The sequence below is a fragment of the Mustela erminea genome, chromosome 19 (genome assembly GCF_009829155.1).
Source record: "Mustela erminea isolate mMusErm1 chromosome 19, mMusErm1.Pri, whole genome shotgun sequence".
Classification (NCBI taxonomy): Eukaryota; Metazoa; Chordata; class Mammalia; order Carnivora; family Mustelidae; genus Mustela; species Mustela erminea.
The window spans coordinates 32,962,017-32,979,255 of record NC_045632.1 but is presented as its reverse complement, the minus strand read 5'-3'; the positions used below and the strand labels follow the sequence as shown (position 1 = coordinate 32,979,255).

At 49.1% G+C, this 17,239-nt stretch overlaps 1 protein-coding gene across 1 annotated transcript in view; it reads left to right on the top strand.

Moving 5' to 3' along the window:
* The first annotated feature begins 4,297 nt into the window (after positions 1-4,297).
* CES1 (carboxylesterase 1) overlaps positions 4,298-17,239 on the top strand; it is a 29,553-nt gene continuing 16,611 nt past the window's right edge. Inside the window, exons 1-5 of the mRNA XM_032323839.1 lie at positions 4,298-4,420; positions 7,583-7,790; positions 11,721-11,865; positions 14,190-14,323; positions 16,358-16,511. Of these exons, the coding sequence (XP_032179730.1) occupies positions 4,369-4,420; positions 7,583-7,790; positions 11,721-11,865; positions 14,190-14,323; positions 16,358-16,511 (693 nt within the window). The 5' untranslated portion in view covers positions 4,298-4,368. The remainder of the gene's footprint in view (positions 4,421-7,582; positions 7,791-11,720; positions 11,866-14,189; positions 14,324-16,357; positions 16,512-17,239) is intronic.

Genomic DNA, 17,239 nt, shown 5'->3' with positions numbered 1-17,239 from the left:
TCCCCCAGGTCAAACTTTCCCACAGGTGCTCTGCCTCAGTCAATCCTAGGACATGGCTTATAGTTCTCTGAGGGCTTGTTCTAGTAGGTGCTCTCCGTGTGTCTGTTGAGGACTTTGTTGGGGAGGTTTGGTAGGGAATAACTTGGAGGTCTCAGAGGTGTCTTCTCCCCTAAGATCTGTCTAAACGCTTGAGAGCAAAGGCCAGTTTCTAGGATTTTACCCTTCAGACCATCTAGCTCCACGTGAGAAACCATAGGGAGTTTCCCAAGGGAAAAGCAGTTAACGCAGTCAACCACCACCGAAGCAAGAAGAGCTGTGTTACGTACAGAGCTGATGGGATGCAAGCAGACCATATATGTTAAGCAAAACTGGGTGTGATGGCGTGATCTAATGGCATGGTGAGCTCGAACCTCACCTATTACTCTGCGCAATCATCATGAGCCAGTAATGGGTTTCCAGGCTGCAGCCAGACATGGCAAGGTCTGGGAGTGGCTGCCTCTGTTTGCACAACTGGCTAATGTCTCGAGCAGGCGTGTGATTAAATAGTGGGATCCGGAGAATAATCCCTTCCTCCTCTTATATTTTGCAAAGACAGCATTCTCCAGGTTTTTTTAGGCTGAGAACCAGGGCTTTGTTCCCAGGCTGCAAAGATGAGCTGGTCAGGGCAACAGGTATAATGGTTGTGTGTGTGTGTGTGTGTGTGAGAGAGAGAGAGAGAGAGAGATGTGGTGTGCTAAGTGGTTAGAAAGTGTCTCGTCTGCTTAGGAAGACAAGCCAGATTGTCCCGTGAAGATAGAGATAGGGGTCTTCTTTCTTAGGGTAGTCCTAAGAAAGACTCCTGTTTCTTTCCCAGGTGGAAGGGAGGAGCCCCAGCCCATGTCATTCAACCAAGTGGTCACCTCTGGGGACTGACTCTAGCACTGTCACTAAGACCTCACGCCTAATCCCAGTGCTCCCCTTACTGGCCTACCACAGTGCAAATGAGTGCAAGTTATCCTTTTTTGAAATAAGGTCTCCAGATTCGTTTCATTTCATTTCAGCTCTAACCCATGGCCTTGGCCAAGAACCCATGAGCTTTTCTGAGTGTCATGTGCTTTGTGGCTGCTAGTTGCTCAGTTCTCTTGAATGTTGACATTGCTCTGACCGGACAAGTGCAGTCTTGCCAAAGGACCCCAGGAGAGTAGTTCAAGCGTAGAGAAGGCATAGCTGCCCTTTGATTGCACCAGCCTGGAGACCTGACCTGCCACCCTGCTTCACATCTACTTCCTCTCCACTGACAAAAATACATCTCATGTCTCCAGTTAAAGGTAGAAGGCTTGGGGCCTGTGATACCCGGCCAGCCAGTGACTTCTCTGCCACAAGTCTGTCTCTGCTGGGAGAGGGCCACCATGAAGGCTGAGCCAGCAGCATGTCCAGTCACTCCCTGTCCCAGGAACCCTAGTACTCTCATTTCCATTCATCCTCCCACACAGCCCAAGGAAGGGTCCGGGAGGGGTCAGCTGGGGGGTTTGGGTGCTTTGAAGGGTGGAGATGGAGAGGCACTTAGGGAGAGAAACCATAGGCGCTCACTCACAGGTAAATCGAGCATGCATTTAGGGCACTGACAAAGTCGGTTTGTCAATAAGGTTTGGACAGCACAGCAAACTGGTTAAGAGTGTGGTCTGGGGGGCGCCTGGGTGGCTCAGTGGGTTAAAGCCTCTGCCTTCAGCTCGGGTTATGATCTCAGGGTCCTGGGTTCGAGTCCCGCATCGGGCTCCCTGCTCAGCGGGGAGCCTGCTTCCTCCTCTATTTCAGTCTGCCTGCTTGTGATCGCTCTCTGTCAAATAAATACTTTAAAAAAAAAAAAAAAAGAGTATGGTCTGCAATGTTACACAGCATTTGTTCAATTCCCAGCTCTTCCTAAACTTATGTTCTTTGCCTGAGTGAGTCCCAGGAGATAGGGGTATCAGTTCACAGGGTTCCTTTGAGAACGGAAGGGAGGGACTGCATACAAAGCACTCTGCCCCTTGTTTGCCACACAGTGAGCCCTCAATAAATATTCATTACACGAATGCCTGAATGAGTAGAGGTGGAAAATATAAATAAGTAAAAACACAATACGACAGCCAGAAAATGGTTGTAACATAAATTAGTTGTATCACCTTCCAGGATTTTTTTTTCTACACAAAGATATGTTCTTACTAAAATGGGATATTATACATGACTGGATTTTTAAGTATTTATTTTATTGAAAGTTAATTCATGGGGCTCCTGGGGGGGCTCAGTCAATTAATTGTCCAAAGCTCAGTTTTGGCTCAGGTCCTGTTCTCAGGGTGTTGGGAGTGAGGCCCCCATCAGGCTCCAGGCTCAGGGCAGAGACCGCTTGTCCCTCTCCCTCAACTTCTCCCTCCCACCAATAAATAAATAAACAAATAAATAAATAAATAAAATCTTAAAGATAATGCACATACCATAAATTCATTTTTTAAGTTTTTATTAAGTTAAATATATTTTACTAAGTTAAATTATTAAGTTAAAATTTAACTTAAAATTTTTTCAAGTGTACAATTCAGTGTTTTTTGTAATATATTCACATAATTGCATAACCATCAGTGCAGTCTAAACCCAGAACATCCCACCACTCTCATCACGCATCACTCATCGTCACCTAGGTAGGAAGCCTCCTACCCATTATCAGTCATTCCTCATGCCCCTCTCCTCTACCCCAAGCAACCTCTGATCTTTTTGTCTCCATGCATTTGCTTATTCTGGGCTTCTCATGTAAATAAAATCCTATAGCACGTAGCCTTCTGTGTCGGGTTTCTCTCATTAGTGACCGGTTTTCCTGGCCCATCCATGTTGTAGCAAGTGTCCATACTTTGTTTCTTTTCATGGCTGAATAATATTCCATTGGGTAGCTAGATCACACTTTATCTATCTGTTCATCAGTTGATGGTCATTTGGGTTGTTCCCACTTTGGGGTATTAGGAATAATGCTATTATTTGTGTCTTGTTTTTGTATGGCTCTGTTCTTGGTGACCTCGGGTATATACCCAAGAGTGGAATTGCTGAGAATATAGTAACTCTGTGTTTGATTTTTGAGGAACCACTAAACATCTCCTATAAAGCGACCTCAAGTATTTTAGAGCCTCCTTTTCTCCCTTCACAAGAGATCATGACTGTCTGTCCTTGTCAATGAATGGGGTGCTCATCAGTAGTCTGAATGAATGCAGAGTATTCTCTTAGCCAGCTGTACCAGACTGTGTTGAAGGAATTCCCTTCTGTTGGACATTCAGTGATTCTATGAAACAGGCTTTGAGCAGCTTCATCGTTCTTGTGTCTCCAGCAGACACATGACACTTTCCCAGGTATACCCAGAGCACTTTGTATCCCTCTGTTTTGGGGTTTGCATTGCGCAGTGGCCCACCACCTGTCTACTACATGCTGAGCTCTGCAAGCAGAAGGAATATCCCTTGAGTTCATCTCTGTATCCATACTACGTAGCATCTCGTCAGACCCTGGTAAATGGAGAATGAATGAATAAATGGAATATTGAGTACGCGGATGATGGATGGATGATTAGAGCTAGGGACTGTGGAGATCTGGAGTTCATTTTTTGTGAAAATATTCTGCCCAAAGATCCCTGCCTAGAGAAAGAATGCATTCCCTGAACCTGGAGGTGTGTGACAAGAGGCTGAGTGGCTTGGCAGGAATATTGTAAGGTTGATTTAGACATCAAAAGGCAACCGGATAGGGCACCTGGGTGGCTCAGTCAGTTAAGTGTCTGACTCTTGGTTTTGGCTCAGGTCATGATCTTTTGGTTCATGGGATCGAGCTCCACATGGGGCTTGAAGATTCTCTCCCTCTGTCCCTCCCCTCACTCATTTTCTCTCTCTCTCCCCAAAATAAATCAATTTTTTTTTTTTAAAAAAGGGAGGTGGGGGGACCTGGATGAATTTAAGGTGTTTCCAAACTTGAGAACACAGAACTATATGGAAAAGAAGCCCAAACAGCTGAGACAGATTTGTCCTGAGTTCCCCAGCAGCTGGCGGTTGTTCTAATTTTCAAGCTTGTTCTGAGAACCCTGGACCAAAGCCTCCCCCTCCTGAAAGGCATCTGTCTGCTCCTGCCTGCCTTGGGAAATTCATAGGGCTCTCAGGTTAGAGTTCTGCAAGGGAGAAGCCCTTATGTAATACGCTGCTGGATCAGTATGGGGCTCTCGGTAATCAGAAACTCTGTCCTGGCTTTGGAGAAAAGAGGGTAAACTCTGGGTGGGCGTGGCCAAGAGCTCTGGGGCGGTGGCCCACGGAGTAGGGCAATGGGGCGGGACCGAACAGACTCTTAAGTGGTGTAAACAGCTTGAAGCGCTGGAGCTGCAGCCTGTCCACGATGTGGCTCTCCGCTCTGGTCTTGACCTCCCTTGCCACTTCCATAGCTTGGGGTGAGTCCTGAGATAAAACAGCGGGGTGTGTTTGGAAATCCTTGCCCAGGTGCGAGGTGGGAGGTGGACGGGAACGAGGTGGGGGAGATGCGTGGAGAGGAAGGGTATGGCGGGTCCAGTTTTGCTGCAGCCAGTGCCCTCTGGACTTCACCCCCTTGGTGCCCAGCCAGTCCCTGTCAACCTGAGAGCCGGGGGAGCAGGAACACTCCCAGACTGCAGCTGCTTGCTCCCAGAGCAGGGCAGACAGCTAACCTCATGCCTCCTGGATGGGGATTCCAGAGAGCTCAGTTTGTTTCCTGCCTGATTATTCGTCTGTGCATGGCCAAATCAGGGAGAGTGGCTTAGCAGAATATTAACAGGAGTATCCCAGGCTTTCTGCAAGTGGCATCAGGCCTCTTCACCTTTAGGGAAATCCTGTATTACTATAGTAACGGAAAAGCGAAAGTCCTCCAATTTGTTTGGGCTACAATAACAGGGACTAATGGGGAGGTCTTTCCTAAAAGCAAAGTGGCTTAATGCAACTTGCAAAAAGCCCAGGATATGTTGCTTTGTGCCATTTCGGCTTAGGAAAAGTGTCGTAGGAATGCTCCCCATTCAGATGTCAGGCAGGGGACCTGGACGAACTGTGGACCCAGAGAGTGTAGGTTTGAATCCCAGCCCAGCACTTACTGGCCAGCTGTCCTTAGGCATTGTGCCTAAGGTTTCTGTGCCATGGTGTCCCCCTCTCGAACATGGGAATGACGGCAGTTGTCATTGGGCTGTTGTAAGGATAAAACAGTTTGTTTCTAAAGAGCACCTAGTATGGAAAGTGCAAATAAAGAATTTATAAATGTAGGAGTTGTTTTAAAAGGTAGTAGTAGAAGACTTGGTGTGCGGTGAGGCCAACAGATCAGGAGCCAGTGGCCAGGACTTGTTACTCACAGCTCCGGGGAGAAGGACGCATGCCCACCACGGTCCTGCACACTGAGGTGATGCTCAAGGTGGGTTAGAAGAGGAGGGAGGAGGGAGGAATTTCGTGCAAGAGCCCTTATTGTGGTTACCTGGGGAAGGAAGAGGTGAGCCAGGATATGCAGGTTCAGGACTGGCAAACTAACCAATTTCAGTGAGTTCTAGGGCACGAAGGCTTCTCACAGTTTTTGGGTCTCTGGCCCTGGAGTGATTAGGGCAGGATGGTAGTGGCTTGGCCTGGGACGGCCTGCTAAAGAAGGTGATTGGGGTACAGGCTCTGCATACTGGAAGGGAAGTTGATTCCTATCACTGGAATTGGCTAACTCCGAGAGGGCAGTCCCTCCAGGGTCATCAAGGCCCCAGAGGTCAAGCGTCAAGTGTACACAAAATAAAGCCCATGATTACTACAAGAGCGTAGCAAGGGGCCCCAGATTGCATCTATGCCCGTTTACAGGCAGGCAAACGGACTCAGAGAGGGAAATGGACTTGCTCAAGGTCCACTAAAATCATACTCTGAAATCTGTCTGTGGCTTGTGAATGGACAGCCAGGGCTGGGACCCTCAGAACTGGGAAGGCCCAGGCCACATGTGCACTTCACCTTCTTTCTGATGGTGACTTTGTCGGAAACCTGGGACCGAATGTGAGGGCAGAGTAAGAACCAAAGGAGGAGTGGGTTATTCCCTTACTACCGATTACCCACTGGCAAGGCCATCCCATTTCCCGCTGTAGAAAGTCCACGCTGGCTCTCTCCATTTCCTCAGCTTTCTCATCTATAAAATGGGCATCTTGTGAAGTCGAATTTTAGCGAGCCAGAATGCAAATCTGGCGCATAGTCAGTGCTCAGCATTCAAAGCTTACCTGTGTACGGATGTCATGTAGCATAAACACTATGTGTGTACTTATGTAACACGACAAGTGCGGACTGCTCCTGGAGCCATAACTGCTCTGCCTCGCACCCCGCCCACCCGCTTCCTCACCCTGGCCCCTTGGGCTCCTGTCCACTTCGCCTCTCCTGCAGGTTACCATTCCATCTCCTTCTGTAAGACTAAATCTGGATCGCCCTTTCTTGTTCCTCCCGCACACTTTGGGGGAGAGGTTGACCTTTTGTCTGTGTCCACAAGGGAGCAGCTGGCGTGATGCCAGGCTAGAAACCATTTCAGATGAGGAACCATACACACAGAGGCTGCCAGGGCAGGATGAGGGAAGACTTGGAGGAGGGCCATGATCGAGAGTCTGAGGGCCCACTTGCACAGCAGGTTGAACCAGGACTGGGGTGGAAGGGACAGCCCAGGAGGAAGGGACAGTTCAGTGGAGAAGGACCACCAGCCCCACAAGGACGGGACAGGTAGGAACCAGACCCCCAGGCTCTCTCCCCTGCCCCGGAAGCCCCTGCTCAGAATCCCATATGAGATGATGCATGTCACTCTTGCATACTCTAGGACTGTTGACTGCTATATGTGTACCCCCAAAGAAAGCCCCAGACCCTAGCCTGGTACTGAGGCCCCTCCCAGACTTGAACCTCTTTCACAATACAGGCTGCTGTCCACTCCCCGTTGACTCCCTCTGGCTCCCGTGGGCCCTTCACTCTTCCTCAGGCCAGCCTTGCATTTTGCTCCCAGAACCTAGCCTCTGCTCTGCCTCAACCAACCCCCCGCCTTCTATCTCCTGCTGTCAGCCCCCTCCTCCCTCCCACTGCCAGTCCCAGCTCCAAGGGCACCACCTCCACCATGCCACCAATGCGGAGGCCTCCCTGCCTCTTCTGACCCTTGTGGACTCGTACCTCTCTGGGGACTCTGGCACCTGCCTTCCCACCCAGTAGAGGCAAGTGTGTTTGTAGCTCATGCTCCCTACATGGTTCAGAAATTCTGAGAGGAGGGACAGCCTCTTATTCATGTTCTACACCAGTGTGCAGCTTAGCACCTGAGGCCTACTGGCCAGTTATTTCCAGAAGCTTCTCGGAGTGACAACCAAATGCCTTGTTCCCCTCAGCAGCTCTCCTTCTTGCATTTCTTTTTAACTTGATGCTATTATACCTCCATTTCCAATTGGCTCCTCTAGATAGCCCCAAGTAAGGAATGACAGTTAACCTCAAGCTTAACTGAGGTCCTGAGGGTTTAGGTGACTCATTCAAGGTCCCTGCTCAAGGTGGAGACCCACTGGGAGTCCAGGTCAGACCTTTCGGGCTGATGTGTCCTCTTTTCTCTGGATGTCCAGGGGGACACCCATCCTCGCCGCCTGTGGTGGACACCGTGCAAGGCAAGGTCTTGGGCAAGTACGTCAGCTTAGAAGGATTTGCACAGCCTGTGGCCGTCTTCCTGGGAGTCCCTTTTGCCAGGCCTCCTCTGGGGTCCCTGAGATTTGCTCCGCCACAGCCCGCAGAGCCATGGAACTACGTGAAGACCACCACCGCTTACCCTCCCATGTAAGTTGGCGTCTCTCGGGGGGATGCTGGCCTCAAAGTGATGCAGGAAGCGTCCAGGGCAACTTGCTGAGTGGCTTTGTTCCAAAATTTCCAAGCTGTTGTAAATCTTTTTTTTTTTTTTTTAAGATTTTATTTATTTATTTATTTGACAGAGATCACAAGTAGGCAGAGAGGCAGGCAGAGAGAGAGAGGGAGAGGCAGGTTCCCCTCTGAGCAGAGAGCCTGATGCGGGGTTCAATCCCAGGACCCTGGGACCATGACCTGAGCTGAAGGCAGAGGCTTTAACCCACTGAGCCACCCAGGTGCCCCATAAATCTTTTAATACCTTCTAGAATAGAGCATTCTAGAGCTCTATTCAACAAACATTTACTGAGCATGTTCTAGGTTTCCTAGGATCCACGAATGATCAGAAAAGTATCCCTACCTTTACGGAGCTTGCATTCTAGCAGGGAGATGGATGACATAGAAAAAATATGCAAATCAGTCAATAAATTATGCAATACGTTAGACCATGATAAGTGGGAGAAAATTAGAAGTTGACCAAGTGAGGGACGTAGAAGTAACAATTCTCCTGTCTGGACCTTTGCCAAAGCTAGGGAGTGGGGGTAGACCAAGAGTTGTGTAAGTGGGGAGAGCTTTGGGGAGTTGACTCAAAAGTTCTTAGCTCCCAAGTGTGTCAAAGTACCTAGTCATGAGCAGAGCAATGGCTGGTGTGTCCCAATCACCCTGACCAAGTTGGACAAAGTAGCCAATATCTACCTCCTCCAGATACCTCAGAAGCCTACATATATCCATATGACCTTATTCACCTCAGCAAGGCATTCTGGAAATTTCTAGGGTCTTACTCCTTGCTGCCTTCCCTTCTTTTCTTCTTCCTCCCTCCCTCCCTTCCTTCCTTCCTTTTGTTTTAAAAAATAGTGTTTGCTCTTTTTATTTCCTGACTGCCAATGTAATACATACATATTGCAGAAAAGGAGGAAGTACGGGTAAGGAAAGATAAGAAAATGAAAATCACATACAATTCCTCCACCGACAGAGAGAACTGCTGTTCATATTTTAGATTCTGTTTTTCCAGTCTTTTATCTGTTGGATATTTTCTTCCTTAAAAATAGAATCCATGAGATTTTGCACTCAATTTCAGTGTGTGGGTCCCCCCCCCCCCCAACAACCACCACCAACCAACACAGAGAAAAAAATCTCCAACACCAGCTGTGTGTCTTACAATTCAACTAATTCCTACACTGCTCTGCCTGGAGATAGTGTCAGATCCTCCAGGTTAAGGACTCGGCCCCACAAGACACTTTCTGCATCTGATGCCAATTACAAGTCCAAGTTGCTATCTATGCTTGACTTTGGCTATAAGTCAAAGGTTCCTATGACTCCCTCCTTGGGTTCCATTAATTTGCTGAGTCACAGAACTCAGAAAACTGGTTTATTCACTACATCACCAGTTCATTACAAAGGTTATTAGGGCATATGAATCAAGAGCCAGATGAAGAGATCCATGGGGTGAGGTCCTGAATAAAGGAGCTTCTGTCCTGGAGTTGGGGGTCCTGCACACTGGCCATGAAAGCTTTCTGGTTCACCAACTTGGAAACTCCCAGCATCCTGTCCTGTGGTTTTATAAGGAGGCTTTGTTATGTAGCCATGATTGATGAAACCAGGGGCATTGGCCACCATTCAACCCCCAGCCCCATCTTGCTCCCCAGAGGTCAGGGAGGCAGAACTGAAAGTTTACTGGACGGTTCATGTGACAACCAGCCCCTAGCCTTAAGTGTGATCAAAAGTCACCTTATTAACATAATAAAGATATCTTTATTGTTTCCTTCACAGAGGAAATTCCACGGATTTTAGGGATCCTGTGGCCGAAATGGAATGGAGGCCGAATATGTATTTATTATAAATCACAGTATCACATCATACAATACAGATAGTTTGGATGCCTGCTTTGCTCATTTGTAAATCTAGCAGGAATATTATTCTATGTCATTAGATATCACAGCTGGACTTGTAATGGCTGTATTACATTGAGTCTTGGATTATAATCTATTTACCCCTTCTCTTATTTGGGTTCATTAAGTTCTTGATGTTTTTGATAGTACAGATACACTCTGATGAATATTCTGCAGTTAAATATTTATGTACTTGGGGCAAGTTTGAAGAAATTCCATGAATATGCACCTTCTGTTTACATTTCCCTCCAGAAATGTTCCAGCAACACTCCTTCCATTGATATCTGAAAACCTTCACTCCCCAGATCTTTGGCAATGCTTGGGGTTATTAAAAAATGCTTTTTTGGGGCACCTGGGTGGCTCGGTGGCTTAAGCCTCTGCTTTCAGCTCAGGTCATGGTCTCAGGGTCCTGGGATCAAGCCCTACATCAGGCTCTCTGCTTAGTGGGGAGCCTGCTTCCCCCTCTCTCGGCCTGCCTCTCTGCCTACTTGTGATCTCTCTCTCTTTGTCAAATAAATAAATGAGATCTTTTAAAAAAATGCTTTTTGGCTATTGGATAGGCAAAACAATAATACTTATCATTATAATTATGTGTAATTTTGCTATTTATTCCACATTTATTTGAACACTAGTGACCTTGACCTCTTTTCCCCTTTCTTGACATTTGATTTTCTTCTTTTAAGACTGTTAGGCTCCTTGCCCTGGTGATCAGGGGAAAGTTCCCTTAGGATGGAAATTAAGGAGTCATTACTGGAGACTCTGATTCTGCCACTTGCCAGCAGAGTGACTCAGTGACCTCATTTACAAACTGGGGGCAGTGATACCTGCATTCTGGTACCTTGAGATCCAGAAATGTTCCTTATAGTGTCCTTAGAAATATCGTGCACTACATAGTATGGATCTTTCTGGCTGTGTGCCCTTGGGTAGGTTCTCTAACCTCTCGGTACCTTAGTAAAAATGGGGATAATTATAGATTCTATATTAGGGAGTGTGCCATGTGAGGATTAAGTAAGTTAGTACATAGAGTACCTGGCATGTTGGGAGGTTCATAAATCTTACCAATTTTTTTTTAAGATTATTATTTATTTATTTGATAGAGATCACAAGTAGGCAGAAAGGAAGGCAGAGAAAGGAAGGGAAACAGGCTCCCCGCTGAGCAAAGAGCCCGACTCGGGGCTTGATCCCAGGACCCCGGGATCATGACCCAAGCAGAAGGCAGAGGTCTTAACCCACTGAGCCACCCAGGCGCCCCAACCTTACCAGTTTTAATCTGTGTCGGGTCTTTAAGGTCTGTTATTGGGAAAACCAATAGTGCTTGCCTGGGATGGGTAGATTCTTAGCATGTCAGGACTATATGACCCTTATAAAAATCACTTCCCTCACACTAACCTGGCAGATTCAAACCAAATCAGGCAGGGAATTCACCCAAAGTCACCCAGAAGATTAACGAGTGTGATAGGACTTGAACACAGTTCTCCTGATACTGCCCAACAAAATATTTCATCCCTGACCTTTTGTAGTGCCTAAATGTCTGTCGTTTGAGTGACTTCCCAGGGATTATGGAAGTCTGCCATGGACTAGAACATGCTGACCTGGTGGAGGACACATTTGCCTGGAACAGAGAGCTGGCATGTATCCAGGGTATGCAGGAGATAGGCCTCGCCCAGGTGGTTAGCTTATGGGCGGTCTCCTATCCTTGACCCAGGGCATCTCAAAGGCTCAGGGAAGGGGACAGGTGCCAAGCCTTCTTACTATCTAGACACAGCCGTGGGAGACCTTAGTGAGCCTCAGGGTTCCCCCCCTCCAAACCCCGCCCATGCACCTAAAAAACCTCCTAACCATCCCAGTATCTCCAGCCTGGTAGGAACAACTCTATTTATCAGCCTGAGCCTGCCAGTCCAAGGCCCAGGGCACCGCAGGAGGCATCTTGCTCAGCTCTGAGCCGAACTCAGAACTTCTTCTTTGCCCCCCTCCCCAGGTGCTCCCAGGATGCAATGGGGGGGCAGGTGCTCTCAGAGCTCTTTACCAACAGAAAGGAGAATATTGCTCTCAAGTTTTCTGAAGACTGCCTTTATCTAAATATTTACACTCCCGCTGACTTGACAAAGAAAAGCCGGCTGCCGGTAAGTAGAAGGTTCTAGCACTGCGAGTCTTCTGGTGTAGACTAGAAGGGGGTGAAGACAGCTTGGGTGGGGCGTCATTTCAGAGACCTCAGTGCTTCCTGTTCCCACCACAGCCAGACCTTAGGACCACAAGAAACGCAAGCTTTCCATACCTCAGTTTCCCCTAGGGACAGACCTCCGGGGGAATTTGCTGTACCACGGTCATGGCCATTGTAATTTTTCCAAATCGTTTCTTGATAATAGGAGGACCAAAATGGTGACTTTAGAGATAAGCCATCCTTCCTTTACAGGTAGAGAGACTGAGGCCCAGAAAGGGGGAGGTGAGATCACATGGTGGGATTGACAGGACCAGAGCCGAGGTCTTCTGAATTTCAGACCAGTGCCCTTTGACACAGACCAGGAGGCGAGTCTGTGGGAGGCCTTTCCTCAGCACAGTAAGATGCTTCTCTCACAAGCTCCAGGGTCGCCTGAGAGATGTTAGGGGCAGAGCCTGGGGCAATCCGAGAAGTTCATTCTTTTGCCTCCGGCCAAATACTTGGGAATTTATCGTAGCTAATTTCCTTCCCTAATTGTCTTTGGCACGACTGATGACCCCATGAGTCAGCATTTCTAGAATAAAGGAAGCCCAGAGGTGGGGCAAATTCTAGACTCAAGCTGGGGCTTGGAGATGTCCAGGAAAAGGAGGTGATCCCCGGGGTGGAGAGGTGGGGGGGATGTTTGCACCCAGCCATCTCCTGGCAGGATGCCCAGGAGTGGGGGAGGGCATCTGTGAATCTGTGAGCACTCAGTCCTCTGTTCTCACATTCTTCTGTTATATACTCCCTGCCCCTGTGTGCAGAGCTGCACTTGGGGGTCAAGGCAAAGGAGGGACTTAAAAAAACCACCAAAAAACAAAACAAAACAAAACAAGAACAAAATCCACAAAACAAAACAAAACAAAAAACAACAACAACAACAAAACCCATCATCAGATACCCTTGGCTTTGGAGGGCCCTACCATCTGGGATGCTTTCTTCAGGAAGTCACTGCTGACCAACCCTCATCTCAGCCTTCACTCAGATGACTGCTAACTCGGTCCTTCCACCCAGACAGAGGCAGGGACCAGAGGCGGAGGAGGAACAAGGCGAGAACCTCTCCATATGGACACAGGCTCTGGATCTACAGAGTCTGGGCTTACATCCCGGTTCTGCCTTTTACCAGCAAAGGGGCCTGGCTCTGTTTCCAGAATGGGGCTAATCACGCATGAGTACCAGTGATGCGCATCGGGCTTTGTCTCAGTGGCTGGCGAGGGCACAAAGCAAGTACTCCCGAGGCATTAGTTAGAGTCAAAGGGAAGATCTTACTCCTCTCCTAACAGCAGTTCCATTGCACCCTGGCCAATGGCTGCAGTGGGCTGAGTGCCTCAGTGGGTGGACTCCAGAAACAGACCGCATGGGTTCAAGTCCTGCTTCCGCGGCTTATTAAGCTGCGTGGCCTCAGGCAGGTTTCTTGTCTGTTAACGGGGCCGTATTAGTCCCTATGGCGTGGAATGCTACTTGGCACATAGTTTGTGTTACAAATTCCTTTTTTTTTTTTAAATGAATAAAATGATTACAACATAATTATTTTAGCTGCTCTTCCCTCCTGGCTACGTGAGCTCTTACAATGCCAGAGCCAAGCGTGATGAATTCCTATATCTACCCTCGTCCTCGATTCTAAACACTGTCCTTGGCATAGAGTAGGTCTCAGATCCTATTAGTGAGATGACTGAAGACTTACTGGAGGAGGTGGCTTTTAGGCTGGGCTTTGGAGGACGGGTGGGATTTGGGGATGTGGAGGAGGCAGAAAGGACGGCATATTCAAAAGCGATCCCACTGGGGGCACGTGTGCTTCTCAAGACAGTCCCTATGGCAGGCGAGCAGTTCAATTCACCATACAAAGTATCATTAAGATGAAGCCAAAACACGGGGCTGTGGCAGCGTTGGAGGCTGGGCTGCGGGACAGGCTCAGCCATGAGGGCGATGGGAGTGTTGGGGAGAAGATGGCACTCTTAGCCGTGACTGTTCCCATGATGAAGTTCTGAAGCATGAGCTTCACTGGCACTGGCGCTGGGGACCCCGGCGGGGGCAGCCAGGGTGTCCTGGCTGGAGCAGTGGCCTGGGCCCCAGTTGGGAGGAGCAGGGAGAAGAGCAAATGCCTGTTCTAACTTTGCTGGGGACAGGTCACTTCTGGTAATGGCCTCCTTGAGCCACGGCCAAGAGGTCGGCGATCAAACCAGACAACGTCTTGAGGTCCTGCCCAGCGCTGCTTCCCCTCACCAGTACGGTTGCTTCCTTCCTGCCCAGGTGATGGTGTGGATCCACGGAGGGGGTCTAGTGGTGGGCGGAGCGTCAACCTATGATGGGCTGGCCCTCTCTGCCCATGAAAACGTGGTGGTGGTGGTCATTCAGTACCGCCTGGGCATCTGGGGATTCTTCAGGTAAGATTCTGCACAGTCCTCACTGCACCTTGCCCCATCCCCCCAACCAAAGTGAGGGTGCTAGGTATTCAGCTCTGGCCAGGTCAGCCCTCAAAGGGATCTTTGCCAGGTTCCCTAGGAAAGCACCCAAGCCCTTTCCTCACTGGGCTTTACTTATCTTCTCCATCCCCAGCCACATTAGGCCATTTGCTTCGGAGCTTTTGCAGGTCCTCTTCCTTCTACCTGGAATGACCATTCTACCTGACGAACTCCTATGCATTCTGCAAGGCCCAACCCAAATGTCACCCCCTCTGAAATGCCCCCGTCTTCTTCACTTGTGCTGTTCCAGCACATCACACACCTTTGTGGAGACAGCCTATAGCAGCACTTAGAGACTTATGCATCTGACATGGCGGGAAGGGAAGGAAAGGGCACACTCGGGGCAGGTGTTTGGTGCGTTTTTCTGGGTGAAGGAACTGGGTGTCTGGAGCTGAAGACTGTCCAGCGGACAGCCCTCCTGGGCATCAGCTGAAGTGCCCCCTGACCCTGAGATGGCTGCTGGGCTGGATTGGGGGAGGGGGTGGACTTCTCACAGGAAAGACCCCCTCCCCTCCAGCCCCGGGCTAGAGGAGGATTATCCCAAGCAAGTCCTGTCCTAGGGTGTGGTGACTTAGTGGAGATATCTCTTCTCTCCCACCGCGATCCGTCTCTCTGCTCCCCCATTAAGGTCAAAATGCTATATGGGTGCTTCCTGAGGCTCCTGCTCCCAGTTTGTCCTCTGCCCAGTGTCCCAACAGCTTTTGGGCCAACCTTGGGAGCAGCTGCACACGATTCCTTACGCGAGATCCTCTGGCCTCTGTGTGCATCTCTTTCTCCACCTCCACGGGTTCCTTGGGTGACCTCAGGAGCCACGTTGCAAGCTCCCTATTTCAGCCCCTGCTTCGCCTTTGAAACCCAGATGTACCTCATTAACTACCACCTTGTACCTGTTGCTACCTCCACTGAACGTCTGAAGGGTACCTCACCCTCCAGGGGGACAGATTTAACCTTTGACTCCCACGGCTCCTTCCCCCAACTTTCCTACTTTGCCAACAGCGCCTCCTGCTGGCTGCTGGCAGGCCCCTCGCGCCTGCTTCCAACTGCTCTGGATAGACTTGTGGTCAGCCTTGACTTCTTTTTCTCACCTCGTCACATCAGGGTCAGCAAATCCTCTTGGTTCCACCTTTAAAATATATTCAGAATCCAACCACTTCTCACTTCCTCCCTTATGGCCCCTAATCAAAGCCCTCTGTGCCTCTCTCCCAGATGATTGTAAAAACAACCTACTTTTATAATCTGCTAACTTGATGCTGGGTCTCATCTACACAGCAACCAGAATGACCACTTAAGACATAAAAGGAATTTTGTCATAGGCCGTGAAATGACTTCCCACATTACTAGCAATGACATCAAAGTTCTTACCAAGGCCCACAGAGTCCTTTAGCTGTTGTACTACACTCACTTTTGTCCACTGGACCACAGGACCTTTGCACTGGCTGTTTCTTCAGCCTGGAATTTCCTTCTTTGGATATTTGCAAGGCTCATGTGCTTGTTCACTCAGGTCTCTATTCAAATACTACCACCTCCAAGAGGCCTTTCTTGGTCCTGTGATCTGAAATAGGACCCCAGTCTTTTCCCTTACCCGATTTTATTTTTCCTGGAAGTACTTTCACTACCTGATATTATTTTCTGTATTTATCCATTTGTTTGTAATCTGTAGTGTGAGCCTCTGTATAGTCAGAGATTTGGCATGTTTAGTTCTCAGATGTGCTCCTAGCTCTTAGAACAGTGTTTTGCACAAAGTAGATGCTCAGTAAATAGATGCCAATTGAGTAAATGTAGAACCCTACAACAGAAAAATGCCACCAGAATGGAAGACAGAAGAAGACCCTTGTGTCGGGGCTGTAGAAGGCTGGTCTTTTTCTAGAAGACTCACCTAGAGTCCCCCAGCCCCATCTGTGGTCCTGACAGCCCTGCCATGTGGTCTATGCTCCCACCCCTTCCCCATTCCTACAGCACAGGAGACGAACACAGCCGAGGAAACTGGGGTCACTTGGACCAGTTGGCTGCACTTCGCTGGGTCCAGGAGAACATTGCCAACTTTGGAGGGAATCCAGGTTCTGTAACCATATTTGGAGAGTCAGCAGGAGGTGAAAGCGTCTCTGTTCTTGTAAGTGTTCCTGGCCCTGATATATCTGCTGATGGGACCCCTTGGAGCCTTTGGACCAGTTGGCAGCTTGATTTACAAGACCTTGACTCAGGACTGACCCGGTCTGCACAGCATCAGTTGGTGGAGAGCTAATGGCGGAGCTCTCCTTGGCCCCCAGGAAGCTCAGATCCCAGGATAGCATCCTAGGGCCTTGAGAATCTCCAGCCACAGCTCCAGCAATGATACACCTCCTCTACCATGGTTGAGTGCACGCTCTCTCGCTTGCGCTCGCTCTCTCTCCTTCCCATCGTTTTAGCATTAGGACTCGCTTCACTTCTCCTAGCGAGTAGGGTGGGTATAGATTATGGGAAAGAGTTGGACAAAGGGTCATTGTTCAGCTGGAAGCCAGATCTGCAAGTCAAGGGACATTGGCACCAAGAACAGGTCAGGGGCCTCCTGTGAGGACAGCTGCCTCTGGGACTGAGATGTGGGGCTGGGCTGGGAGGGACAGGGAGGCCTGGGACAGCAGTGGTGCTGTGCTCACCTGGGGCTCCTGGGGGCCTGGTGTGGGGAGTGCGGCTGGGGGAGCCACTGAGGGCAGCAGAGATGGGAATGAGATGAGGAAGTGCTGGAAGCCAGAAGCTCTCCAGCTCCCTCACTGCTGAGCAGACGGCCAGTGCTATTACTGCTTTTAACGTATGTATTGGTTCCCAGGTCCAATACGAGGAAAAAGTTTTTATAGTTTATCA